Genomic DNA, 27,850 nt, shown 5'->3' with positions numbered 1-27,850 from the left:
GCCAGACACTTCTATCTAACTTAAACTGGTCTGGGTTCTATTGATGTAGTGCAGATACTAACAAGGGATGTATAAAAAACCTTAGTATTGACATACATGCATAGATGTTAAGCTGCTAGTGTTACATTTGCAGTGCAATAGCACTGAAAATAACCTGTTCAGGATCTGTTCATGGTATGTACTATTCTATACTATAACATACAGAAAGAAAAAAGCCCTGTGTTAGAGGGCTTTGGATATAAAAGCAGAAAATATTTTTTACAAAGGGTAGGAAAGAAGGCTGAAACAAAGCAGTATCAGCAAGTCACTCCAGAAGCCTCTGTCACACAGAGGCAGAAAACAGAGCTCTCTTCTTTTCTAGGTCAAGCAAGTTCTACTTCCTGGGTTTTGTTGGGTGGTTTACTGAGAGCTGTTGGGAGACAAAAGGAGCACACTCAGCTCTGGTTCTGCCAGGCCAGTCTAATACTGCTCCTTCATGCCTATGTTAGTAAGCTGTGGCTGCTTTCTAAGAGACCAAGTTGGTAAGAAATGGAACCTGGTACATCTTGGCACAGTTTTTTTCTATATTTGCATATTGTCTAAATATGTTTTGAAGTCAGCCGCCTGTATAACCATGCACAGGTAGCAGATTTTAGCCTCTCAGCTCAGGCAGGAGCCTGCCTGCATTATGGGAAGGCATCCCAGTTCAGACAGCAAGTTTGAAGAATCATTCTGAAGTTAAAAATAGTAAGTATTTAAAAGTCTCTTTGTGGTGTCATCAACTGCATAGAGTGATAGTTGACAATACAGATTGGACCGGACACATAACCATTATGTTACAAATACAACTAATCTCAGATTTCTATAAAAAGCAGTGCTGTGTCTTTTATAAAAACTTGTTTTCCTGCCTGATTACCCTTTCATATAAGCATAGCACATGTTTTCACTGTATTTTGGTGATTAAATCTTGTGGCTAAATGCAGTGGTGTCTTTCAAGCTGGCTTTGATTTGCCTTCATAGTAGCAATTTATTTGGGACACTCTGTTTTCACTAGAAATAGACACTGTGAATATTTGCCCATCCTTCTAAAACTGTCAGATCTATAGATGACAAGGCCTATGCAAATGCAAAGTAGTTTTCATTTGTTTCTGAGTTAGAGTTTATTCAGTCATTATGGACATAAACTGAGTAATTAGTTACACTGCCAGTTGATGTCTAAAAATAATTCTTAGGCAGTGCTTGAATTACTTGCCTTCTGTTGAGCTAAATAGTCTCATCATAGCATGATTGATGATTAAATAATTAAAACGTATTTTATGTATTACAGCCCAATTCAATATCCTATCATTTTCAAAACACATCCTATGTAGACAGACTTGTATCCAGATATATCTTTTACAGAACCCATATGAAGACCTCAGAACTAATGAATTGGCACTGTGCAGTTTATTCTTCAATTATTGTACTTATCAAAGAAAGCCATCTGTAGTCTTTGTTTTACTGAGTTTCGGGGAAACAGATCACATACAGGCCTCATGGGAAAGTTATAATTATGAAACCAAAAGGCTTTGTGTAAGGCATGATAACAGACTAAATCTGTTTAGTTTTGTACCTTCAACCTCAGATACTGTACAGCATTAATTCTTCCCTTTGCTATTCAAGTCCTTTGTTGCATTGTTTCTTTCGTCGCTCATTTATAACTTCCTGTTCACATTTGCTTTCTCTTTTCTCTGAGCTGTAGCAACAGAACTGAGAACAGTCTTAAGTTTCAAGCTGGTGTCGAAATGGAGACGCTCACACTTGAAAATGTTCACTTGTGTGTCCAGCAGGGCTAGGATAAATGTCCTTTTGTGTGTATTGGCCCATGTTTTCATGGCTGTTGGTACATACACACGGTCCAATGAAAGGTTTTCTTTCTGTTATACTTCTCAGACTGGTATATTTTGGACAGGTGTCCACCTCCTGAGGTATCTCCTGAATGGTACTGGCACATACATGCTGCCTCTTGAGAGCATATCCAATTCCAAACCCAGCCTGAGGAGCTATGTTGGGTATGTGTATGTACTTGATTACTTCAGGCTGTTAAGCTGTGGGGCAGTGAGCCGGGGGAGAAAGAGTCTGGGCAAAGAGACATTTCAGTCTTCAGGGAGGCGCATCTTTCTTAGATTGCCATGAATAATTTGAAGAGAGCAGTGGTGATTCACTGGAGAGCGTGACACCACCAAGAAAATGTTTGTAACGTAATACAGGGAGGAAGATGCAGATGGGGTTTCTTTTATTAGTAAAAGTATATTTAGACTTACCTGAACATTTCATCTGTGTGAATAAAATAATATTTTTTTGCTTATTGTAGTTATATCCAGTAGTTCAGATACCAGGTTCTTATTCATTAGGACTACTTCTGACTAAACCATTCTATGATTCTATGATTGTCTCAATGCTATAAAAATGAATGAACAAACCCTGTTGTGTTCTTGTCTTCTGACCTTGTATGATTTGTATACGGCTGTAGATGATAGTAGTTAAGAAATGGAGTTAAAGTAAGAGTTCTCCTTGTTACAAGCTGCATAGCTTTCTAAAGGGTAATAAGAAAGAACTGACATCTGCATCTCTTCTGATTACTGGTTACTGAGGGAAAATTATGTTTAATCACATTTTCCTTTAAATCAAGGATCATAGTAGAATTTAATTTTGTTTTTCTTTTTGTATAATTACTACCAGACCTGTAACTTTTGTAAAATTTACTTCTCAAAATAAACATAATTTTCTCTTTTAAAATGTTTTGCTTATGATACAAATGTCCTTTATAGTAGTAATTCAGGAATAGGCTCATGCAGAAGAAGAATCAGAATTCAGAAACTGTAGGATAAACAGCAGGTATATCATGCTTAACTGTAAGTGCATTTCTATATGCCCAGCCCTATAGTTTATACCTCTAGAAGAAAAGCTTTTATGAAATTATGAAACTGAAGAAATACATATTCAGCATAATGTGTTTGAGTTTTGTATTAATACACATAACAAAGTTAAACATAACAACATATATACTGTTCTGAATACAAGAGTTACAATAGCACCAGTCTTGTGATGAAAATAATGTAGAATCACAGTATTCACTGAATTATATATATAATTCTTTCAAAGTTATTTTTGTAGTTTTACAATGAGTGAATAAAGACATGAAGGTTTTCAGTAAGTTTCAGTGTGTACAAAATAGATATGGGAAACTTTCCTGATTTTTTTTTTTTCAGATTAAAAACCCAGTCTCAATGAAGTTATTAATAACAATACAAATGTTTTAGAATATTCTGGTTTGGAAGAAGTGCTCCTGTGGCCAGTTGCCTATCCATATTTTTCATAACCTTTGTGTTTGAGTCAACTACTTCTCTGCAAATTTGTTTGAAATTGCTCAACACAGTTAAAAGATACTTGACAGAGAAGGTGATTAAAAGTGACAGGCACATGAAGAGCTCATATTTTCTATCCCCTTATAGAGATCTGAGCTAACTGCTGAGTTCTTTTCACTGAGTTGTTGTGTCTTGGTTCCGTAGCTCTTAAAGGATATATGGACAGCTCTGATGAAATAAATCCTTCGTTTATCCAAAAAGTGTGGCATCCATAGGTGAATGCCAGAATTTACATTGTTCTTACTTTCAGCCTCTTGAAATTCTTCTGCTAATCCACTGAACACTGATTTTCCTCTGAGTTTACTTGGAGCCTAAATCAAAAGTACTGAAGACTGAAAATATTCCCAATAACTTCTCAGGATTTTAGGCCCTTCCTTTACTAAACCTCTTAGAGCCAACAACTTCCCAGGCAGCAGAAAAACTGATGTATTTGTGCTTCCCTGATTTGAGTATGTTTTATTCTTTGTACTCTGCTATTATAATAAAAGCTGTAAAAGTTTGTGAAAAAAAAACACCTCCATTTTTAAGAATAGAAAAATTAGAATTTATGAACAAATATTTGGAACAGTTTGTTGTATTGAGAAAAAAAAAAAACAGTAGCCTTTCAGGGCAGAAATATTCTTGTACTGCAATGTAAGAATTTTAGTCTCATTAGTGTATTGTATTAGATGTAATGAAACCAGTAAGCACATACAGTTTGTGCAACTGTCTGTTATGTACTATAACCTTCATTCTCTTCAATCACTTTAGAGTGGTTCAAATGAAATACAGAAAAGGGAAATCCTTCTCACAATAGCAAACCTCTGAGATCAGTGTTGTCTCAGAGTAGGCATGAGTTATTTATTAGTTACTGATCAAGTAATAAGCACCTTGGTCAAAATTCCCTCTCTATTGATATCATTCATTTATTGAATAATTAGGAGAGATATTTAAATTATCTTGATAGGCTTTGTCAAGATAGCACCAATAAACTCAGCATTTTCTATAAAAAGAAGGCCCTAAAGAAATCAAAGTTTATGATGTTTGTGTAACCAAATTCTCTCAGTCAGTTTTCCCTGGAATTCCAGACCACAACAGCAAGAGTGCTTTTTTATATCCCTTTCTTTTTTTGGCAGTGAAGACTATCAGAAGTAAAAACAGGCCTATATGGGTACTCAGGGGTACTTGGTTGGGAGAATTTGACGCAATTTGTCTACCTGTATTGATCTAGAAGACTCCCCAAGCAAAAGTGTTAGTGTCTTTCAAAGGTGTCTAGATGCTTGGCATATAGATTACCAAGAAAAAGTAAATCTTGGAAATATTTTTGTCTATGTCTGTTGATGCCAACAATAAGGGTGAAGAGGTTCTGTCCACAGTATTTTTTCCAATTTACAATGCACTCATGTTTATCTGCAGCAGCCCTTTCAGAAAGGTTCTCTCCTTTATAAAAAGACTGTCCAGCTACTCACATGCATATTAATTTAACATGTCACAGGCAAGGAGGAAGGATAAATAACCTATGATGCCAAAAGCAAGGAAGAGGGATAAATAATCCTTGACACAGTGTCCCTCAGCTCAGAGAGGAGAGGTGATTATGTTGCATCTGCCCCTTGCAAGACTGAGGCATTGTGGTGAGGAGCCCCAGGAGGAAGTTTTGCACCTCTGGTTCAAAGCGTGTACAGATGCAGTTGATCCAGAGTCTGACCAAATAGACAGGCTGATAGGGGGCAAGGGAAGAATCAACTGCTGGCAGCAGGCAGGCAGATGGGAGCTGTGAGAGCTCGTGAGGTGCAGGGCAAATTCACCCTACTGAGTGCCATGGCAACAGTCACACACTCATTGCGTGCAGAGGGAGGGTTTGAGAGGAGATTTGATTATTTTTTTAGGAAGACTGTGACTTGTTTTGTTTTCTAATTTTTAAGGCTGGCAGTGAGAATGTCCTAAAGAAAGATTTTTGACAGGTCTGATGTTAGGAAATGGTAACACTGTGACTGCATATATTTGAAGTAAGTTAAAATCAAGTTATGAGCAGCTGGATTTTTCCAATTACATTCTGATTTTTAAGCCTTTCTCAGAACTAAATCTGGATTTTTAATTACTATTTAAAAACCCAAAATCCCTAATAAGGACTTAGATTTATACTTCTCAAAAGCTATAGATGCTGTAGTACAAAATATGTCTCACGATTACATTGGTTTATACACATATAAATCCTATTGATGTTCATGTGTCACTGAAGATAATATTCTAGGATTAAGCTTCAGTATTAATTTTTTTGTGTAAATCACTGTTGGATATAGCATTAGATTTACAGAGGTCCCATTATTTAATTACACTAAAAATTATAGCATCATCCTGCAACTCCAGAAAATGTTGAACAACTTTCAGTAGGAATGTGAAACAATAGGCAGCTCTGTGTTAGCAGATCCATTAGGATCTGTAGTTGAACTTGGGAGGTAGAAAAAAAAATACAGGGCTTTGCTTCTGTTGGTACTCTTTCACTAAATCCTGGTGTTGGTATTTTTGTGAGAAATTGTACTAGGGTACAATTCCCCAAGAAGCCCCAGTCTCCTGACATAATGTCCCTCCTCTCATCACCCAAAAGGGCCTGTTTTTATCCAGCAGAGTCTGCTCTCATTTCCACCCCAAGCAGTCTTCCTGCGTTTGGGTAAAACTGCGTTATTTTCTGCAGATGAATTAAAGAAACAGCCAATTCACAATCTTAAGAGCAAAGCACATTAACCAATGTGCTACTTTCTCTTCTTAAAAAAAGAAAAAAGAGAAAGTATTTTTACACAGAAATGCAATGAAAGCCTTCAGGGTCTAGCTCTTTGGTGTAGAAATACGTAAGAGTAAGTGACAGATCCAAGTCTTTGGGAAGAGTTCAAAATCTTAGCCTGGACTTAATCTCTGCAACTGACCTCTATTCCTTGGGTTAGAGTTCCATGCATCTGTGCCACTGGTAGCATATAAAATGAATCATGCTGATAATTAGGACAGTTTTCTGACTGCACACCCTCACATTTCTGAAGATAAATAAAGCTGAAACAACATGAATGCACGCTTTTACAAGGATCCTCTGTTCTTTACAGCTTTCTTGAACATATATAGCTCTTCCGTTTGACCTTCCTGCAGTCAGTTGCTTGCCATTTTCCTTGCTTCTGCACCAATACACAATTTCTTCCTTTCTTTGGAGAGCGGTAGGAGCCTCTCCTCCAGTTTATGTAAGTTACAGGTTCTCCTCCATTCCACTCCCAATGTCCAGGATTGACTTGGTCATTCAAGCCTGTGTGAAATTGGTAAGAGCAAGTCAGTGATGTTTATCATCTCTGGAGCTGATGCTAACAGAGGCATGCTTTTCTATCCCTTTGTTAAAAAATGTATACAGTATTGTGCTGAGGAAAAAAAAAAAACATCTGGAAGAATACTAGCAAAATACAATTTAATATTTCAAAAGACCATCTGAATCGTAATTGTTGTCATCTGAATACGGGAAAACACACTTTTCTGCATTATTGCTTATCTCTCTTTCCATCTGTTGCATGTGTATCTCCTACCAAGTTTTCTTTTGATACTTAAGATGCCAAGCAGAATATTGTGTTCAAGTCTGGGCAGCCTCAGATGCCCTTAAGATTCCTTCTGAAAGTTAAATGCTGCAGATCTTTGTAGACCTTGTTTGCACTGTTGACATTAACAGTTGTAAAATTAGGTTGTGTTAGTTAATGCAACCTAAAACATGTCTTTTCATTTAGTGTCTGAGTTACTAAGACTAACATGAGTGTCATATTTTCTGATGTGACCTGTGTTCTTAGCTAGAAGAGACCAAGATCAGAAAATTGACACAATGGTCCTGTGGTCTTTGTTCTTATCAGAGGAGTTTATTTCTCTCAGGTTAACAGAATCATCATACCATTAAACCTGCCCAAAGTAACTAGTTTTAAAAGCTAGTTTATTATAGCTAGGAAATCCATCTTATAAAATTACTAAGAGCTGAAAATCGCAGCATAATTGGAGAAAAAGAGCCTCAAATGTGGACAGTGTAACAGAAACAAGGATTGGAAGAAAGCAGTAGCACTAGTCCATGAGCTAAGGCAATCACTCACAGAAGGGGATCAGGAGGTACAGAAAAGGCCCAGCTGAGTGCTCTCCATTTCTCTTTAAAGGAAAGGTGCACAATAAGAAATAGCCAAATCTTAAGTTATGAGATTAAATCTTCTTTAGCTGATCATCTAACAAGATTTCTGATGCAAGATGACACCACTAAATTAGCAGTAACATAAGTAGTGTTAAAAAGAAATAAATTAGAGATAAATAAAAGAACAGACGAAAGATGAGATAAACAAAAGAGTAGGAGCTCCGTCAGAGCTTATTTAATCAGATAGTATTAAAATGGGAAAGGTTTCAAGGCAAAACAGCCCATCAAAAGGCAGCATGATAAACTCTTCTTTTTTATGAAGACTTATAAAATTAGGTAAATTATGGCTTTCAGCTTATGCCTTGCTCTGAAATAGGAAAAGCAGCAGAAAGTGAAGGGCAATCCAGTGTCTGAAAACTGGACTGGAACTGCTGCGGCAGTTTCTGCTTTCCAAGGTGCAGAGGAGCTGTAATCCTCAGAAGTGACAGTCAGATGAGGTACTTGCCTATCCAAAAGGGCTTTCTCCCACTGAAGTCCCACAGCCACTGCATGTTTTGTTCATTAGCCACACTTGCTAGAGTTCCAAGGTATCTAGGTTCAAGGAGAGAGCACAGTGTAATTACCATTCCACAGTGACAGGACAGCTCCCATCCACTTAACAACAAGGGATACTGATTCTAGTAAAGCATGTAAATAACATTTATAGGAAAACCACCACTTACTGGCATGACAGAATAATTACAAGAAAATAAAGTCTAAAAATTCTAGATTTCTCGGAAAGGAATCTGAGTCTGGTCTGACTTTCTAACAGAAAATTTAAATCACCTAGGCAATTCAAAGAATACAGGGAATATGTACCTCATACTCACAAACCGTGTTCTAAACCATTGACACAATCATTGATACATTCTTTTATTTAAAATAATAATCTGCTCACACTAAAACCCACGCCACTGAAAGATACAGCTTCTTCTGTTTGGTAGCAAAGCAGACTATATATTTTTAAAATTGCATTCTGAAAAAATGAAAGCTTTGAGTCACAGGTAAAATCTTAGTCATGTTTCAAAACTGAGCTACATGCATGTAATTTAAGGGTCTGACTTAGAGGGGTAATGTGGTTCTGAGAAGTAATGTTGTGGGCAATAACTACACATTCAGTTCAGCTCAAAGCAAATTGTGTATTAACCACACTATTTCAGAATGAAGGCAGTTCGTAAGCTCTCCTCTGTGTTTGTAAAGTATGACAGCCCCAAAGGAGGACTTGCAAACCCTTGCACTGAGAAGTCTTCCACCTAGAACCAAGCATGCAAGCCCCAGCAGGCTGCTCTTAAGCCATTTAGAGATCAGGCTAAATCCTGAAGCATTAAGAGACAAATTGTATCCCTCATGTTTGCCAGGAACTGTCAGCCATCAGTGGCTCCACTTTCTTATTGATCCATCTTCTTGCCTGCCTTGATGTCATGTTGCCTTTTTACCTGTCACACCTACCGTTGCCTTCCCTCTGGTGCTGAGCCTCTCATTTCTGTTGTCCCATATTTCTGACTGCCATTCAGTCTAACAGTGATGCCAACCCCTCCAGCATCCCAGAACATCCTGGGTGATGCTTGATAGGGCCCAAGCAAACATGGCTCATCAAAGCATGTTTTAAGAGAGCTAAAAACTTTTCTAACAGCAGAATAAGTCAATGGCATTATGAGGATTTTGCTAATTTCATGACTGTTGCCAGATAACAGAGACAAAAGACCAGTATTGCTCCAAAAGAAGTAAAGACTGTCTTCTTCAGGAGGTGGGACAACAACCAGACCTCCAGAGTGGCATGGCAAACTTGAATTCACTCTGAAGACCATAATCAGACCTTACGGTTCAAGCCCACCACTAAGCTTGTTGCCCAGTTAGAGACCCATACCTGGAGCTCCATTCCTGTTTGCTGCCTTGTATCTCTTCTAGCAGTACTGCTCCCATGAATGCCATATAACACCACACGAGATAGGGAAGCAGGCAAATTTTGCATCAGGAGGAATTCAAAGTATTAGCCCACAATATTCTGTACAGTCCCTACTGCACAAAATCTGGACCATTCCTTACACTGAGCACACGGTATGGACCAAATTCATTTTAATGCTGATGGAATGCTGCTGCTGCAAAGGACTCCTCCGTTATCCCTGGAGTCAACCAAGCAGCAGGTGATTCGCTCTGTGCTCTGCTTTGCACAGCAGGTCTGCCAAGGCCTGTGGGACAGCTGAGGGTTTGCCCTCACAGTCTCTGTAATCACAGCTGCCCTGGGCCAAGCACTACACAGTAATGTGGGTACTGTCCCAGGCCCCCCGAGTTCAGGGGCATCCAGACAACAAAGTGTAAAGGATCTTGCAGACATCTTTGTACGCTTTCCTCAGGTAGAGGTGTGGCAGGGTGGCCTTAGAGACACTGATAATGACATTACAGCCTGTCCCAGCACAAAGTGGTTAGCAGCTGTCTGGTAGGGGTCAGGATTATGCACCCGCTTATGGTAACAGGCTCCCAGAAGTTCACCAAGGGAAGCTCCCAGCAGAGGTTTTGACTGTGCTGGAACAGCGAAAAGCTCAGGGTTAAGCTTTATCCAGGAAAGCAGGCTCAGTTAATTCAGGGTGTCCTCCCAGGTTAACTGAGTCAATGGCAGGCTGCCATCCCCCGTCACAGTGACTGTGGCTGGCCACTGACCAAACCTGGGGCTAAGAAGAGATTTGGGCAGCAGTTTCTGTGGTGTCACTACTAGCTGAGCAAGAATAGAAATAGGGCATTTTGTCTGGCTTCTACTTAAGGACAATCAAAGCCCTAGGACTAAGTAATTTGCTTTCAATAAGCATAGCTTACTTCCTGTTGTTTCAATTGTCTTAGAAAATGTAAAACCAAAAAGCATTGATGTGTATCAGTAACTGCTGTATTATTTATGACATACAGGGGTGGTCTAAGCAATAACAGTCTCACACTTTTACTTCAAGCCAAGTACCACGGAAAGATTTCATCACTGTGAAAGGAAAGCGCCACAATAATTATAACGTTATCTAATCTTTTCTCCATAGGAGTGCATCCTAAATGCAGTCTGAAAAGCACACATGGCTGAAGAGAGAACAGCCACTCCAATTGTTACACCTAGTCAAGGGTTTTGGTGTATTGTAGGGAAATGAGAACAGTCCTGAAGGAACATACCACTTAGGATAATATTACTAACTATACCTCTAGGCAGAGTGCCAGACAAAGGAAATGGCAAGATAATGTTAATTACGGAGTTATGTTAATCTAACACTTCCTAATTTAAATTACTCTAGAGAAGGGGTCATAATGTCATCTTGGAAAAAAAAAGCCAAAACCCACACACATCATGGATTTCTGTGCTAAATTAGTCCTTTTGAAATTATTCCTGTGTGCTTTGAAATGTTTGCTATCAACATTTAGCATCTATCATCTTAAAGCAGTTGCCCAAATTAAGGAAATGTTTTAGGTAGCCGTTGACCTTGAAATATTATATGCAAAATACTCAGCACAAATACTTTGCTGGTTTTATATCAAATTATCCAAGGATAATATTAATTGGATATTATTATCCAATAATAATATTAAAAGAGCTTCTTACCATTCTAATAAATTTAACTTCAGCAAAAACACACTTGATTAGCTATGAAGATCTCTGCAGGACATTTAATTTGACATGCTGAAGCAAATCCATGTCCTGTACTGATGGTGAAGGCAGGGGGGAGTGACTGAGAGGCTCTGCTTATCCCAGCCTATTTGATCATCTACAGAGTAATCCCGGTGCCTTGCAATAGATGTCTAATGTTGCTTACAGTACTTTGTGGCATTCAGGTGAGACTGTCTGACATGACACAGAGCTTAGAGGAGCCCTGCACTTCTGGAGTGGCAGCTGAAAGTCAGACAAGATACACTGGGCCTTTAAATGACTCTAGGTACCCGAATCCCCATGCTGCAATCACCAGCAATAACACAAATTAAACCAGGCACTTACACAACTAGCACAGCATTAGGACAGGAGGGCAGCAGGGTCCATCCTCCTTTGCACTAGGCAACGTGATCCTCCATCATGAAGGTCCTAGCCTGTTATTTTAGATGTGGCTCTGCCTGTGATTCCCGAGGACCAAAGCCACATGCTGCCAATACACAAACACCAAACAAAATAACAGCCCCTGCCTTATAAAGCTGGCAGTAAAGAATCTGAAATCTGGCTGTATTTAAGTTCTAATTCAATGTTCAGCTTCAGGAAGATGAAAGTATAACCTGACTAACAAAGCAAAAGACAGAACTGTGGGCTCTGTCCGTCCGGTGGAGAGTCCCTTCCGTAGCAGTAGTGAAACCATCTTACATGAGAGTGAGCCCTGCTGTACTGACCCTCAGAGAGGACATGTTCCTGCGGGAAAAACAAGAACTGTAACATAAATCACAAAATCGCTGCCGAATGAGGCCACTGTGGGATCACTCAGCCGCAATATCCCCCAGATGCTTCTCTGCATGTTGCCAAGGGCCGATTCATGCAAACAAACAAAGCTAGAGAAATGAGTGCTTAAACCACCTTTCTCTGTGATGTATCAGAGAAGGGTTAGAAATCACACAAGGTTTTCATGGCAATTAGCTGAGATTTTTTCCACCCACATTATCACTGTGGCATACAGCAACTAGCATGAAGACAAGCATATTTTTGTGTCTGCTTCTATCCCTGCCTGTGGAAACTGAAGATAAGGTTGGTATGCCACCTGCAACAAATGAGTGCAACGTATGTCAAAGCTCATTAGAAGCCCAAATAGGTTTCCATATACCCATGTATATATAGTTATGTCCTGACAACAATTGCTTCTGAAATAAATTTATATCATTGCTTTTATGGAATAGAATCATAGAGTAGCAGGTTGGAAGGGACCTCAAGGATCATCTGCTCCAACCTTTCTTGGCAAAAGCATGGACTAGACAAGATGACCCAGCACCCTGTCCAGCAAATCTTTGAAGTGTCCAGTGCTGGGGAATCCACCAGTTTATTCCAATGGCTGATTGTTCTCATTGTGAAAACTTTTCCTGTTGTGTACAACCAGAATCTCCCCAGGAATAATTTGAATCCATTACTTCTCATCTTTTCAATGAGACCCCTTGTAAAAAAGGAGTCTTTGTCTTCTTTGTAGCCACCCTTTAGATACTGGAACATGGTGATAAGGTCTCTCCTGAGCCTTTTCTCAAGGCTGATCAAACCCAGGTGTCTCAGTCTTTCCTCAAATGGCAGGTTTTCCAGTCTTTGATCATCTTTGTGGCCATTCTCTGTAACCTCTCCAGACTGCCTACATCTTTTCTGTATAGCTTGGTCTCAATTCCATCATCTCAGGATAACACTGTTTTCTCTAAGAGGTTAGGAAGTTGGTTAGTTTGAGACATACTGAAATAACTTCATCAATGCTTGTGCTTTTTTCCTGTTCTGTGTAATAGAAAATGTCTAGCAAGAAAATTGGAAAGAAGTTTAAAATAATGCCTTTTTTTTTTTGTAGTAATAAAAATAATTCTTGTTTTTCAGTGAAATGGAATGATTTAGTGAAAGTTGGTTCTAATATTTTTATTTAATGTCTAATTTTTTTTTGATCTATTAAAAAACCTGAGGATTGACATCTATGCTGATTTTATTTCCTTGTTGGAAATACCAACTATTTAAATGTCAGCAGTAGAAATATTAATAACAGAAGTACCACAACTGGTGGTAGTGGTGATTGCCAGGGAGGAGCTGGGCAAAAGCACAAAATAAAATTTATAGAGTTATCTTCTTGTATTGCTTTTCAATGTGTGCATGGGGTTGTACTTTTGTAAATCAGTTCCAGATGGAGGCCAGGATTACTCCATTTACCAGGATAAAGCTTTCTTATTTTGTAATAGTCTGACATTAATTGAAGCATCACTGCAGTAGAATTCATTTCATTGTGGATTCAGTGATGCCTTGACTTTTTGTGTAGGTATTTAACACTGTCATTAACTTACTGTTATGCAGTTTAACATCTACACTGCACATTAAAGCCTTCAGCAAGAAGTTACTTCCTATAAATATTCTGGGTCACCAGGAGCGCACTTTTTTAGGAAAAGGGGAACACTTCCCAGCAGAGCAACATATGTTCCCAAGGGATCAATTGAATGGTGAAGTCTCCGGGGAAAAAAAAATATTAGAACATTTATAGCTTACAGATTTGTGTGGGTAAGTAACAAAATAAAGACAGGTGATAGAAAAACATTTCAGAAGCCAAAATTTGAAGTCAACCATTCAACAATGTGGGATTTGTGGTAACCTCAAAAAGCAGGTAGCATTTATACCTTAGTAAAGAATAGCTTCCATCGGTTGGGAGGTATGAGAACCAAGACTTCCCTTTTGTGTGTTACCAAGACAACATAATCTGGCATAACAGAGTGGAATGAATCAAGGTTTGTTATGCATGCTGGTCCATGTTTCACGTATCTGCATGTTCTTAAACCACTTACAGAATACATTCTGTTTCTTTCATATCCAGTTCTTCCCTGTTTTATTTCTCATTTCACGGAGTAGTGGAGAGGCCTGTTAAAGCCCCACCTATTGTTCATCTTGGTCTTCATCCTGGTGCTCACAGTGCAACACAAGGTACAGAACATGCACAACCCTAGGGCAAGCTCCATTTTACCATGGCTAGCATTTGTAGCATTCAGAAATTTACTGTTATAATTGAATGTTTTCAAGTAGTTACAGAATCTGAAGAACTGCATCTTCCAAAGAATATAGTGAGGCACACAGGAGCTGGCAACATTGTACTGTTTCTAAACAAAGTGAAGGTACAGCCAAGGAATTGGTGTGTCAGAGGACAAAAGAGTGCTTTGTTCTATTTCTGTCCTTCCAATCTAACTCTCCTGTTAGGAAAGTATCCTCACTGCAAATGGATAGCTTCAGGAATTCGTGCTGTGAATAACCTGAAACAGTTTGAGACTAGTAATATTTCTATTTTCCACTGGGTCTGAATCCCAGGGCTTGTTCTTGTTCTGGGGAGCTCTGCAGCACAACCAAAGTTAGGTTTATTTGAATGAACTCAGCCTCAAGAGCAGTATTCAGCTCAGGGCAGCAGCAGTGCACAGCAAACACATTCAGTTGGGCAAGTCTCTTACTGTTCTCTGCAAGCGCGAGCAGCAGTGTTCCAGGTGACCTTGTGATTCACTACCAGCAAGTAGCAGCTGCCCTCGTGATGGCTCCATCCAGAGGGACATTTCTTTGTGCTTACCTCCTAAAATAAAAGAAGAAAAGGCAAAACAGACTCCTGCTCACAACAATTAGGTCTGTGCACATTAGTGAGGCTGAAGGATAGAGATGCTGCTTGTGGCCTCCCCAGTATTAAGTTGAAGATGGACTTTGCTATACGTCCATAATGCTACAGCATTGCTTGAAAGATGTAAAGAAATAAATGCCTGCCAGGGGAGCCTACAATTTATAATGAGTAGCTTTTAAAAGTGACTTGATGTTTCAGTTCCAAAACCCCTCTTAAGAGGCCATATACTTTGGACACCATTTTCTGTCTCCTGCAGTCTGTGTAGGCAATGCACGGGCATTATGCACAGACAACATCTTATGCTGTAGAATGGATGTGGAAATGGATGGAAAAGGATACCTAAGTGAGCTAGTTTTACTAACTCACTCGCTCTGTCACAGACTTCATTCACTGACTGTCTCATCTACATCCCCAGAAGCACCAAGACATCAGTGCTCATGTGTCTTGCACAGGGCCACCTATGGATGACAGAAAGGAAAGGCAATCAAACCCTTATCAGGTTTCTGGGAATCTTTTTTTCTGGGGGTGGCAAACCTGACCCTGTACAATTCTTTTATTCGCTGTACAAGTCAATAGTTGTTACACAAAGGTCCTTTGCTTAAAAGTCTCACTCATTGTAGACTCCATCTAGATGCATAGATGTGGTGGCATTTTTACCTTGCTTTGGGAATTCCAGAATTGCCATATTATCCCATCACACTGAAATAACTTTTTAGTGCTTTCTTCATAATGCAAGAGCCCCTTTAAATCTTCCGTACAGGCCTTTGGGAAAGAGTAGAAGTCCTGGAAAGAGAAATGTCATCTGAACAGTTGAAGGAGAAAATTACGGAAAAGAAGCTACTTGAAACAGATTAAATAGGTCCTGTGTTAAACTTTATGCTGAGTTGTTAATTTATCTGTGTATTGGTTAGACTCAGCTTTGGAGTGGGAAAGGTTAGGCTGCAGATCTGAGAAGTGTTAAATCATTTTAGAAAACAGCATGTCTGAAAGCAGATGGTGAAAATGCCTATGAAACAAAAGGTTTCATACCTGATGTCTTGAGCTTGGTCCAGATGCCAGTTCTGCCTTATCAGCTTGTGGGATTTCTGTGCTCCTAGAGGAGATGACATTTATCTGTGGCTGTGCTTGGTTAATTACTGACACTTGAGCTTTCTTGTTTGCTTTAGCTGATGAGGTGTCATCCTCTATTTTGAGTGATACTATCCCGTGATACTTTGTTTCACAGTATTTCACACACAAAGAGAACAGGAGGGGTAAAAATGAAGGTTAGCACATACAAGCAACTCTAAAACAAAACAAAAAATAATAATTAAAAGATAATTATGATAGAAATTGTTGCAAAACAAGGGAAAGTAATACCACCAAAAAAAAAAAAGCATAGAAAAACAAAGTATGGGTCATAGTGAATTATTAAGAAAGAAATATTCTGAAAAGAACAGAATTTGAAAGAACAGAATCAGAAAGAAATCATAGAAATGTCTGAAAAATATTCCTAATACTCTTACTTTGAAAACCACATCAGTTCCATTTCTAAATACAGATGAAGGATGAACCTGAAAAAAGTAGAATAACAGAATGAGATGGGCATGTTCACACATTATAGAAACAGAAAGACTTTATATGAGATTTACTACAAAATCTAGGTCACATCATGCAGGATGCATCTTGGCTTTTGTTCTTTCTCTTTCAGAATGGAACCTGATCAACTCTGAAAGCAGCCATTAAAAGTCACCTATTACAAGTGTGTTTATAAACAGATTTCATTAACCTTTAAGATTGCAGTAGTGGAATGTTACTAAACCAGCTAGTTAAACCAATATAATTTAAGCAGGAAAATCAACGGGCAAGTTTTAAGTAACAGTTCCCTGTTTAAGCTAGCAGTATTTTCAGCTCTAATACTTCAGGACCAGGTGCACAGCTTCTGTGTATTTGCCTGGCTCTACTGACTCCTTTCTTCTATCTGACCCATAATTTAGACAAGATTAGAAACTGTGTAATTGCTGAAGTTGCCTGGTGCATGTTTCTTTTCCCAACTCTGTTTTTATTCTCTTGCATACACGGGTCATCAAAATTAGGATTTTTATTATCAATAATAATAATATTATGATTATATTTTTATCTCACAGTGTTTTTAAATACCTCTCACTTATGACTCAGAGAAAATTCAGGTAGCTTATGATTATTATATAGTCAGTTAGGATCGCTACAAAAAGCACTAAATGAAGATGTCACATCCCAATTAATTTACAAATCAGTCCATCAATGCATTACAGAAACGTCTTACTATTCTGCCATTTCCAGTCACTCTCAGACTGGTCCTTTTCTGATTCACCAAGCTGTGTTCCTGCTGTGGATACCCTCCATTCTCTCTTATCCTTTTGGAAGGAGGCAGTGGGATCCTTTCCAAGGGAGCATTGCCAGGCCTGGGAGGTGATGAGGAGCCCGAGGAAACTGGAAACAGTATGCCTTTCCCCCAGTAGTCATGCTTGCTTTGGCCAGAAGAATGGGAATAGCTGCACTGACCTGAAAGCATAAAAAATGGCAGATGGTCAGTTCTAACTGCATGAGCAGATAACTGGTCACGTTGACATGGGCACATAAACAGCTTGTCATTAAAAGTTGGATGATTCTTTCACTTGGTGTAGTTGATTTGTTGTTCATTCAGTCATCCTCATTTGTGGGGTTTGCTATGACTATGACTGCAGCTACTACCTGTGTATGTGTTTTTATGCATAATCTGTTTGTCTACCTACAGATCAGAATTTCAGCCAAGCATCTGCTGAAATTACCTGTTTTCATGCATAGATTGGGGTTTGGAGTACTAGGATTCTGATCACGGGTAGCCAGGTATGTTTGGCTAATGTCAGTGGTATTTCTGTCATGCCCAGATAATTTTCTCTTCAGAAATCCAGGACACTATTGTTCCTACAAACCAATTATGTGAATTAACTCCTGATTTACATTATGATGTTATAAAGAAAATAGGTCTGAAATTTTAAAAGGATTTTTTGTAAACTGAAGCCTAATTCATTGCAACACAAGTATTTAAAATATTGTTTCACGAAGGACCAGAGTTAAAAACATTCTTGTGCTTTCAGAGGACTCTGCTGCCTTGCTAGTTATTTCTCATTTTCTACAGTTGGTTGTTTTTTAGTGTGATTTTAGGAACACCACATTTGATGACTGAAAAACAGAATAAGAGTGCAGGCACAAAAGCCTAAACTGTGATGATCACTGCTATGTGCTTTAATGTTGTGGACTCTGTTTGTTAAGCATTAGAAAACATATTGCTAAGAGCTGGGTTTAGTTGTTAGGATCTTTTTTGAGAGGAAAATAAATCTTTTTTCAGAGGTGTGCAAGATTAACCATTAAACAATAACAGGGAAAAACTTCTAATGGACCTAAAAACATTATTCCCGCTTTAATAAATGGTAACTGAATTCGTGTTGTTATGAAAAGAAGTTTCTTTTCTTGCACCACTCTTGTTTTGTACTTACTGCTTACTCCACGCTGTGTTTCCTAAGAGGATGCATATGATTGTGTGAGAGAATAAAGAGTCTGCAACTGTCAAGCCTCTTTTCACTAAAAGAAATTAAGCATTTTGATCTGAAGGTGAGTGTTAGGAACTACTTATGGTTGAAAATAAGTAGCTACTCAGCCAAGATTGTCCCACCTTCTTAATGATGAGGATCAAAAGAGAATACCTTCTTTTGAGTCCAAAATTTTCACTACAGCTTTTGTCTGGGTGCCAAGAACAGCATTCACAGGGGAGTTCAGAACTACTTCAAAGACTTCATCATCTTCCTCTAATCCGTCATAGGTAATTGCTATATTCCATGTCTTGGTTGACATTCCTAATAGAAATAAACATTTTAATTACTCTTTAAGTGCTATTTCAATCAATTGGGGTGTCAAAGGAATATATTAATTAACATGTCTGCAGCTAGAATGGAGTAGCTGGTGTATGCTATTGTGCTCTTACCAACTGACTGGACTCCTGCTGTTCTCCCAAGTAACATTAAGTTCGAATTTTTTCCTGAACAAATTCAAATGCACATACTGTAACAAAAAGTTGCTGCAGATGTGCAAAATGACATTACAATACATAGATTTAGGACTTTTGTTGCAATATCCGGGAGAAAATCATGCGGTTTATATCTTGAAAGATCTATTCTAGAGACTGAACATTATTTAAAATACTTGCAAATGGATCAAAGAGTCTCTTAGATTGAAGTACAACTTTTTAGAAAGATTTTATACTTGGATACAAAATTTTTGCTGGGTTGCTCGCCTTTACTGGGTAACTTACTTCAGGCTTGCGTTAGGGGAATAATCCATTCAAGATAAAAGACAAGGCTAGTTATTAACCCAAAAGGCTAAAAATTTGTTCAGGAAAGGTCAGAGGCAGCAGGACAGAAACAGACCTCAACATACCCATTGCTGTGAACAAAACTTCTTGGGAACTATTTCTGCATCGCAAAGTCAACACTGACATCCAAAATTGGTATCAAGGGTACATGTGGAACATTGTAAAAATAAATCTCTACATCCTTATGACACTGCCTAACCTCTATTTCCTTGCTGCTTTCCAGTATGAATCTTCGAGCTAAGAGAAGCCGTCAGTACAGTCCCATATACTTGGTTAGGGTCATCTGCCCCTTTCCACTGCAGTTTATTGTTTGCAGTCTGATGTGCCTATCAGTCCAGTCAAGAGCACAGCTGAGGGTTGTTTTTAAAGCTTTACTAAGTAATTAATAAATATCAAAAAACTTGAATTTAGAACTAAGAAACTGATGCCTTGAACATAAGAGTTTGGAGGGTCTTTCCCTACAGTTAAGTAAAGAGAGAGAGAGCCACACAAAAGGACTGTGTGAGGGAACTCGGCTGGCTGAACTGAGAAGGTGGCCAGAAAAGGGAAATAGTGTGTATCTCTCTTGTCACAATTTCTTTGTACTGATCTTGAGCCATTTTAATTCAGAGGCTGGTAAGCCTGACTGTGGTACATTAGAGGAAAGAATGATGGAATCCTGGGTCAGCACAATATGAAGGACTTTTAACACTTGCTTCTCAGATCTTTCTTCCATCTTCTAATTTAAAACAAGCAAACAAAAATCTAATAATAGATAAAAGGTCTCAGAGAGTGGCTCATTGGTTTCAGAGGTTTCTCGTGTGTTCCAGTGGAAATTAGGGCACATTTTCACCTTTCCACACAGGCTTTTTTATTTACTGCTGTCTGCTGGGTGTCCTCTCTTATCCACCTCTGAAAAATAACCTGCATTTGCTCATTCTATACCTTTACATAAAATCTGCCTTCTCAAGATGGACTGTAGTTGAAGATTTACAAAGTAATCAGATTCGTGATTCAGAACTTAAAGCCACAATTTTTTCTATGGAATAGACAAGCAAAGCTGGGGTATATGTGAATTCATTCATGGGATGCAGTGGTTTTTTTTCCCGAAGTCCCCAGGCTTTGGCTGGAACTGACGTATTGTATTCCCCATATCTGCTTTTCAAATGCAGGTAAGCACTTAGATCAATTTTTATTATCAAACAGACGTAATTTATTTCAGCCTTTCACAGATGATGTATTTTATCTCCTCTGTAGTCACTGTGACTTTCACCCACTGAAATCTTGCTGCTTACAGTCTTGGGATAACCTCTGCTGACACAGCAGGCAGCATCCTGGGAGGCTTGTGCAGACCCCATTTTATAAATTCAAATCCTGGACTCAGCAAAGGCCAGACTGTTGTTATGATTACAGTGCAAACAAGATGAAGTCTAACAATTATCAGGTTCCTTTGCACCTTTCTGGTCTTGGATACCTTGTATAACTTCAGTTGTATCCATTTTTGTCCACATTTGGCCAGCATCCTGCATTTTACCTATTATGCCTGAAATCTTTAAAGCATCTCATGGCTCAGCTTAGGGTGAATCCTCTGCAGCTTAACTGTAGGGGGATAAGGAGGCATAATTACAGCAGTTTTGATACTTTAAATATAATAAGGATACTAATTCACAAAGAAAGCCCAGTGCACTTCCTGTCTTTGATCCCACTCAGCTCCTCTAGCTACAGAAAGGTAATAGGTTTCACTCTCCAAAAATGAGAATTTACACATTCAAAATCAGTGAATTAACTATTAAATTATTCATTGCACTGATTCATACCTGGATCAAACTGAACAAGCTTGGAGGGTGTTACTGTAAAGTCCTGTCCCAGAACAGCAGATATTTCGTTCACCTGAGAAGAGAGCAGACAGTGAATGCTATGCTGTGACCAAACCACTGCATTCTGCTGTGTGCTGAAGTTACTGTGTGCCTCTCCACAGAGTCTATAAAAGACATGCCAACCCATAGTACATGTGCTCAGGCTGAAGAAAAGAAGATAAAAGCCTAAAGAATAAACCTTGTGATGTGCAACTGTCATTCTGGCCTTACTCATGTTTTAAAACTCCTCATAAAAGACTTGTTCAGCTTAAAATTTTGCCTCTTCCTCTTTCAAATACCTACTTGACAGCATCAGACAACACTACTGTTCACCATGCCTGGGGCCTGCCATACCTGGCTCCTGGACAGGCACATGCAGGTGTCCTGGAAGAGAAGCAGCAGCGTGGCCACATTTGCTTATTCAGCCTTTCATGAGGTCTTGGAAGAAGTCATTGCACACAGAGCTGACTGGCAGGCCCCAGAAACTCATGGGGATAGTCATGAATCCCTATGTATGTAAGTTTGGGGACACTAGTGACTTCCCGGATTTTCATAGTCAGAGGACATCAGTTTCCACCCTTGATCGCAGTCCTAGGATCAGTTTCACTGGTCTTTTTAGCCAAGTGACAACCAAAGTCACTGGAGTCCACGAGGTACAGGGCAGGATGGTTCCCCATGAAGTCAATAGCAAAATTTCAGTGACTTCAGTGAAAGAAAAATCAAAACTATGTTTCCAAGGAAGGCGATCATGCTTAGAAACTGTGAGTGTTTTTCTAGCAAGGGGATTTGGTAAAATCCTGGAATTTCCATTTTATGAGGAAAAAAATTTGTGAAGAGTGATTGCACAAAACCTGGTTTACAAAATTATAACATGTCGCTTTCAGACCAATTCTTTTTTTTTTTTTTTTTTCAAGTAAGACAGAGACTGTTACTGAATATATAGGAGGTTCCTGGGGCTTCTTCCTAGGCTGATGGCAGTGGGGGGAGAAATGGGGAAGGCTGTCATGACTGTGTAGTTGAAGATCCCATAGCTACCTAGCTCTTCCAGCCTGAGCAGGGAAATGAGAACTCTCAAGGCCCAAGGTTACCCAAAGCCTGGGTTTTAATGTGGCAAATCCTGGAAACCTAGCTTCTGAGCACAGTGCCAGAGGAAACTGCCTGCTCTGTCACAGAAGATAATCAGAACTGAAACACCACTCCAAAACATTCCAGCTGTGGTTAATCAGCATTTCTACTTAAAACTCAGAAAGTTTGTTAGCAATTTTTCGACCATCTGCATAGCAAGGACAATGTTCCGGTAAGTCTGGTTTGAATTGCACAGCCACTTTGCTGATTACTTAAGTACCTTGTAAGTCCAAGGGAAAATGTAATGGGCTGCACTGCTTACTGTCAAGTTTCCAGTTAGGAGTTTGTCTTTTAGCTTTACCTTCACAGCTACAAAGGCAGACTCTGCAGAGTGTCCAGCCCTGGCTATTTTCAGAGACACCACTCCCACAGTCTCACACACTTCATACTCAGTCTGTTGCATTTCAATCCGAGACCACCGTAGCTCCAGCCTGCAGGAGAGGAGGGAAAGCCCAATAAGAAGCAAAGCCATCTCCCCTGCTGCACCCACCCCCTGCTGCCAGGTTCAGTGAGGAGCTGTTTCTCTGCTGACTGCTGATTTAGCCAATACACATACTGAGCCTTTGTTTCCAAATCAACATATTTGTCTGATTTGGCTGATGAGAAAGAAGGAGAGGCAGTCAACAGATCTTCCAGTCAGTTAATAAATCTTCCAGTCAAGCCCTAGTCTACCCCATGCCAAGTCTGAACCTTGTTTCAGACCAAGAGGGATGCTGCAGCATCTTTGTAACAGCAAATAGGCCAAAACAAACTATCACTGTTTCTTCCTGGTTCCCTTTAACCCTGTAGTTTTACTTTACTCTCACTCTCCTGTATTTTCTCTGTTGTATCTTCCTTTATTCCCACCTTCCTTCACCTATCCTCTATCTCTCCTCCTCTAGCATATAGGGCACACTCTAGGGCTTTGCCCATTCGCCCTACTTGAATTCTCTGTGTACTTCACTTTTCAACCATAGAAGCGGCTGAGTCCACATGTCTCATACACTGAATTTAGAATCCTCCTCAGAGGATTGCATGCTGTACAGGATAGCAAATAAAGTTCTTGCCTTTTTAAAAGCTGTGACAAGAATTAGTGAGAGTCAGAGAGAAATGAAGGAGAGCAGAAAGAAGGAAAATGAGCTGTGATACTTACTTACAAAACATTTTTAACTTTTCTAAAACAAACTTCTAGACCTTTCAAGGTATACGAATTCTAACATTACTGGAAGTTTCCTCCTGTCCTCCTGTATCCTCTGATACTAATTTTGTGGGAACCCATTTAGAAGCTGATTTACTTTACCTTTGCTGAAGAGGGTGCATGTACCAGATGGAGTCCAGCAGTATTCAGATAAAAGCTGGGATTAATTTTTAATAATATCAAACTTGTATTTTGCACCTGTGACGATTAGGTGATAAATTCTAAAAAAAACCCACCAAAAAAAGCCACAAACAAAATAAATAAAAAACAAACAAACACACACAAAAAAAAAAAAAAAACAAAAAGCAAGCAAACAACAAAAAATACCTCTCACAAGCTTTTAAACCCAATATTAAAATTATTGTCTTTTCCTTAAAAAACAAAATCCTTTTCTTCTGAGATCCAGTGCAGCTAACAGAGAACTTCTACTTCTCTGAAACTCCCATTTTCCATACAAAAAGTGCTTTCTCTTTGCTCTTTTTGTAAAGCTATGTTATGCATTGCTATTTCTATACAAGAAGCCACACTTTCCCATGAGGAGTGGCAGCGTTTTGATGGTGGGTTTAATATCAGTACATCTGTGCTCCAGCACAGTGCAGCTGGGAAGAGCCCAGGCTGGCTGTGTTCTATGTGTTTGTGTATGGGGCCATCTTTTGGCACAGCACATAACTGCCAGAACGCTCTTTCTGGCTTGGCTCTGCTCGATCTAGAGCGCAGGGTAGTGCTCTGCAGAGGAGCCTGGCCCTTGTAGCCAGCTCTCTGCTGCTTTTCTCTCGCCGGGGGTCCTGCTTTGTGAGTAGCAACTTTAGCCCAGGAAGCCCAGAATCATAGAATCATAGAATAGTATGAGCTGGAAAGGACCTTCAAATGTCATCTAGTCCAATCCCCCATATTTGACTAGATCAGGTTGCCGAGAAGCACAATAGTATTTGTTATTTTTCTCAGTTACTTGTGATTAAATAAAGTGGTTGAACATTCAGCCCTATTTTCAGAAATAAAGAGAAACATTGCCCTTGCTGTAGAGCTACTCTCACTTTGGCCTTAATCATCAAAGCACAGTTCAGATGACACCCCAGTCTCTAATTTTTGTTCAAGAGGCTTAGCATATGTCACATATAAATTTTTGCAGTGGATGTGTGCCCTCCACCTTCTTCCAGTGCTCTTTTGCAGGAGTATGTCTGTCTTAGCTTTTGCTGCTTGAGCGCATTCCCTCTGTTGTGACCTCAAGCTTGTGAAAAAAGTGCTTCCACCAGCACAGGGCAAGAGTGACCTCCAGCTGCAGGACCATGTACATGAAACAACAGTGCTGTTCTTCAGCACCCAGTGTCTCCCACCTCCCAGAGCCCAACTGCCACTTACAGTAAACTCCACTATGTTTTCCTATGAGGCCCCAAAGGCCCTTGAGGACTGTGCCCCAGTCTAACCTGGCACTAGCTCTTTGTATTTCACCTCCCTGAGGGAAGAAACCTTTCTACTCTTCAACAGAATGGCAGTTTGATTCACAGCGACGTTCACGCCCGCATGGCTTCAACCCGACCTGTATTCATTCACTGTGGGGAAAGCACACACCACCAAGGGTTAGTCAGAGTTACCTTTGGGGCACTGCTGAGTTTCCACTGGCATCTGTGACTTGAAACTCCAGGTTGTCTGCATTCACTTCCCACAATGGGTTGATGACATAAAGGATGATTTTGCTGTTTAAATCTCTCTGGCTAAACCTTTCCTGAATAAATCCACCTGGGAAAGAAGAGAAACATTCAGGTGAATGAAGCCTGTTGATAAGAACCACGTACCTCATATAGGCTGCTTTCAACTTTTTATTGAGCACTTAGAAAATTTGAACTTGCAGAAATGTGGTTTTATAGCCAAATAGCAACACACCATCTTGTTACAAGCCCCCACCAATTTCTTTCCATGTGAAGTATTTATCAAATGGCCAAGTTCAATGCTCTTTTTTTTTCCATCTTAACACAAACAATGAGAAGTTTCTCAAAGGCAGCTAGTAACAATCATCTCAAACTCTCTGAGCATTCATGATGAATATGACACTCAAGTTCTAGTGTAAAAGCTTTCTTACTACATTCAAACCTTGCCCAAAATTTGATAAGAAATTTTGATTTCCTTTGTCAAGCAAACATGAACAAGACATGTTTGTGCCAAAATACAGAGATTATAGAAGACAGCACCTGTTGTTATGTTTTCCAGGTAGCCATAACGAGGACCTCGTAAAATCTTGAACATTATTTTGTCATCCTCTGTATTGGGGTCAGATGCCTTCAGGGACCTGGCAGTAATATAGATCCCATAATTGCCATTCTTCAGCAGTTCCACATCAGAAGAGCAATGGAGATGAATAATTTTTGGTGCCATTTTGTCCAAATGATCCACCTACATCAAAGTTAGACTAATGGATATTAATTTTACAGCATCAGAATATTCTCTGTCTTACTTTCATTAAAAGCACTGTAACCTGCTTAGGGTAGCAATAGCCACTTTGACTTGCAGTGTGCGCCAAGAGTCTGATCCCCACTAAAGTACTACTTCCCATGAGAGGTTTCCAGGCCCACATTGCTCTGTCACTTGATGTGTGCAGTGGGCTACAGCACACACTGGGGAGGGCAATACAAATTCTATGTACCTCTGCCTTGATGTCCCACACTCCCCATAGTCTTTCTCCTTTTTGATGTAATATTTTTCATAGCAAAGCAAAGGTTTATCACCAATGTTTTACAATAACAAGATTGGAAACCTAAAGATTATGATAATCATAGTCATAGACATGGCTAATATGTCTCCTAAAATCTGTTCCACCTTTCACAACTTCTGATGAATCTTCTAGCACTCTGCAACAGTTGTTGCTGGTTTTATGCCTAATCTTCTGCTGATACAGCATCATTGCTCATCACATAACTTCAGACTTTGTAATGGGAAAAGTTAGGAGTGTTTTCATTAGTGTCAGTTTTGAAAACTACAGAATTTTGACATACAGTGCAACCAGGCCTGCTTTTCATACTGAAACATGCCAGATAGATACCTACAAGAAGTTACAGCAGAAGCATCTAAGCCTATGACACAGTGGGAAGAACTTCAAAATAAGGAAAATGGAAAGTGAACAGAAATAGTCTAGTAGGGGAAGGAAGAATCAGAGCAGGCAAAGACTTCCAGAAGGAAGACAGGCTGTCTAGCTGTGGGAGCAAAGTGTCTGTAATTCAAGATTCCTGTGACATGAAGATCAACAGTCATGCTAGTGTCCTTCACATGCAAATCAGTGAGTCAGGTACCAAGTGGGAAAGCAGAGCAGGAGGAAGTTCATTCCTCTCAACAGCTGGGCTCAGCTTTAGGGTTGAGATTTCTGTGTAAAATATTTTAGCAAATATAGCTATATAAGTACATACTTATGTAAGTAAGATGTTTTGGGTTTTGTTTTTTTTTTCTCTTAAATACAGTCTCTCTCTTTGAACTCTATAAAATTCTTTGCCTAAGTTGTGGCAAGTAGTTAATTACTGATGGAACACAGAAAGCAAACATTTTAGCTGACAAATACCTCAGTTAAATCATGAACTGCAGCAAGTACCAGTTCTCATAAAAATTACTACATTTTCCGCCTTACCATGCTTTATATCTCTTTTGAGTAAGCCTGTAGTCACACTTGCCTGAATGGTGAATGCCACTGGCTCGCTCTGCACCCTCCCCTTCACGATGAATCCTTGATTTGTCCTATCTGTTGCCACAAATGTAAATCTGTCAGTCTGGGAATCTCCACCTCGGTGCTTGTATGCAACATTCCTGTTGTCCACATCTTGCTGGGTGAAATTGTACTGCAGTAGCACAGCCCCTCGGTAATAGAGATGACCGTATTGGGGCAGCTGAGCCAAGAGGAAAGTGAGGTTTTCTTTGGCAGTGTCTGGGTCTGAAAGCTGCAGGAGGTCAGGAGAAAGGAGTGCCATAGTGCCTTCCGCTAATCTTAACCCCATGTTCTTAGACAGTGTGGGCAAAGCTTGGTCGACTGCCTCCAAGGAGATCATGAATGTCCCGTGCTTAGTCCTCAGTCCATTGCTGATGATGAATCTAGCAAAGAGAGGCAAGGTAGTCTTCAGCATATGTTCTTGATTCACCATGTACTGAAATGAAATGACAATACACACCTTTACTACAGGACTTGCCTGTGCTGATACTGCAAAAGCAGTAGAGCTGGTTTCAGCTCAAAGCCAGGCTGTGGGTGGGGTGGGTGTATGAAATCATGAAAGCAGATGGCTAGGTATATGTCAAGAGTTACAATTGCATCTGTAGGAATCTGAGTAGATGCCAGAAGAATGGCTTTGAGGATGTACTCATCAGCCTAGTAGTCATAACAGAGCTGATCTAATCTGCTACCTTAGATACAGATGGAGCACATCTAAAATGGCAGGCTGGCTGCGGGTTTAGAGCACCCTCTGGCTTACATACACCTTATGAAGTTGGTCTTGTATGGGACACTGTCACAAACAGTTGTTTCAGGCACTATGAGGGCCAGCCTAACCAGCTGCTTTTCACATAGCATGCT

At 39.6% G+C, this 27,850-nt stretch overlaps 1 protein-coding gene across 1 annotated transcript; it reads right to left on the bottom strand.

Moving 5' to 3' along the window:
- Window positions 1-1,419: 1,419 nt before the first annotated feature.
- LOC136005324 (FRAS1-related extracellular matrix protein 1-like) lies at window positions 1,420-27,425 on the bottom strand. Its single transcript, XM_065662712.1, has 13 exons — window positions 26,961-27,425; window positions 25,494-25,695; window positions 24,900-25,044; window positions 22,432-22,561; window positions 20,967-21,039; window positions 18,506-18,655; window positions 17,086-17,324; window positions 16,307-16,354; window positions 15,831-16,013; window positions 15,459-15,584; window positions 14,644-14,759; window positions 8,006-8,091; window positions 1,420-6,651 (listed from the first exon to the last, which is right to left on the bottom strand). Exons 1-13 carry the CDS (start codon window positions 27,423-27,425, stop codon window positions 6,452-6,454), a joined length of 2,163 nt encoding a protein of 720 aa, XP_065518784.1. The 3' UTR covers window positions 1,420-6,451.
- Window positions 27,426-27,850: the final 425 nt, after the last annotated feature.

Source organism: Lathamus discolor, chromosome Z (genome assembly GCF_037157495.1).
Source record: "Lathamus discolor isolate bLatDis1 chromosome Z, bLatDis1.hap1, whole genome shotgun sequence".
Classification (NCBI taxonomy): Eukaryota; Metazoa; Chordata; class Aves; order Psittaciformes; family Psittacidae; genus Lathamus; species Lathamus discolor.
This window is presented reverse-complemented; position numbering and strand designations above follow the sequence as displayed.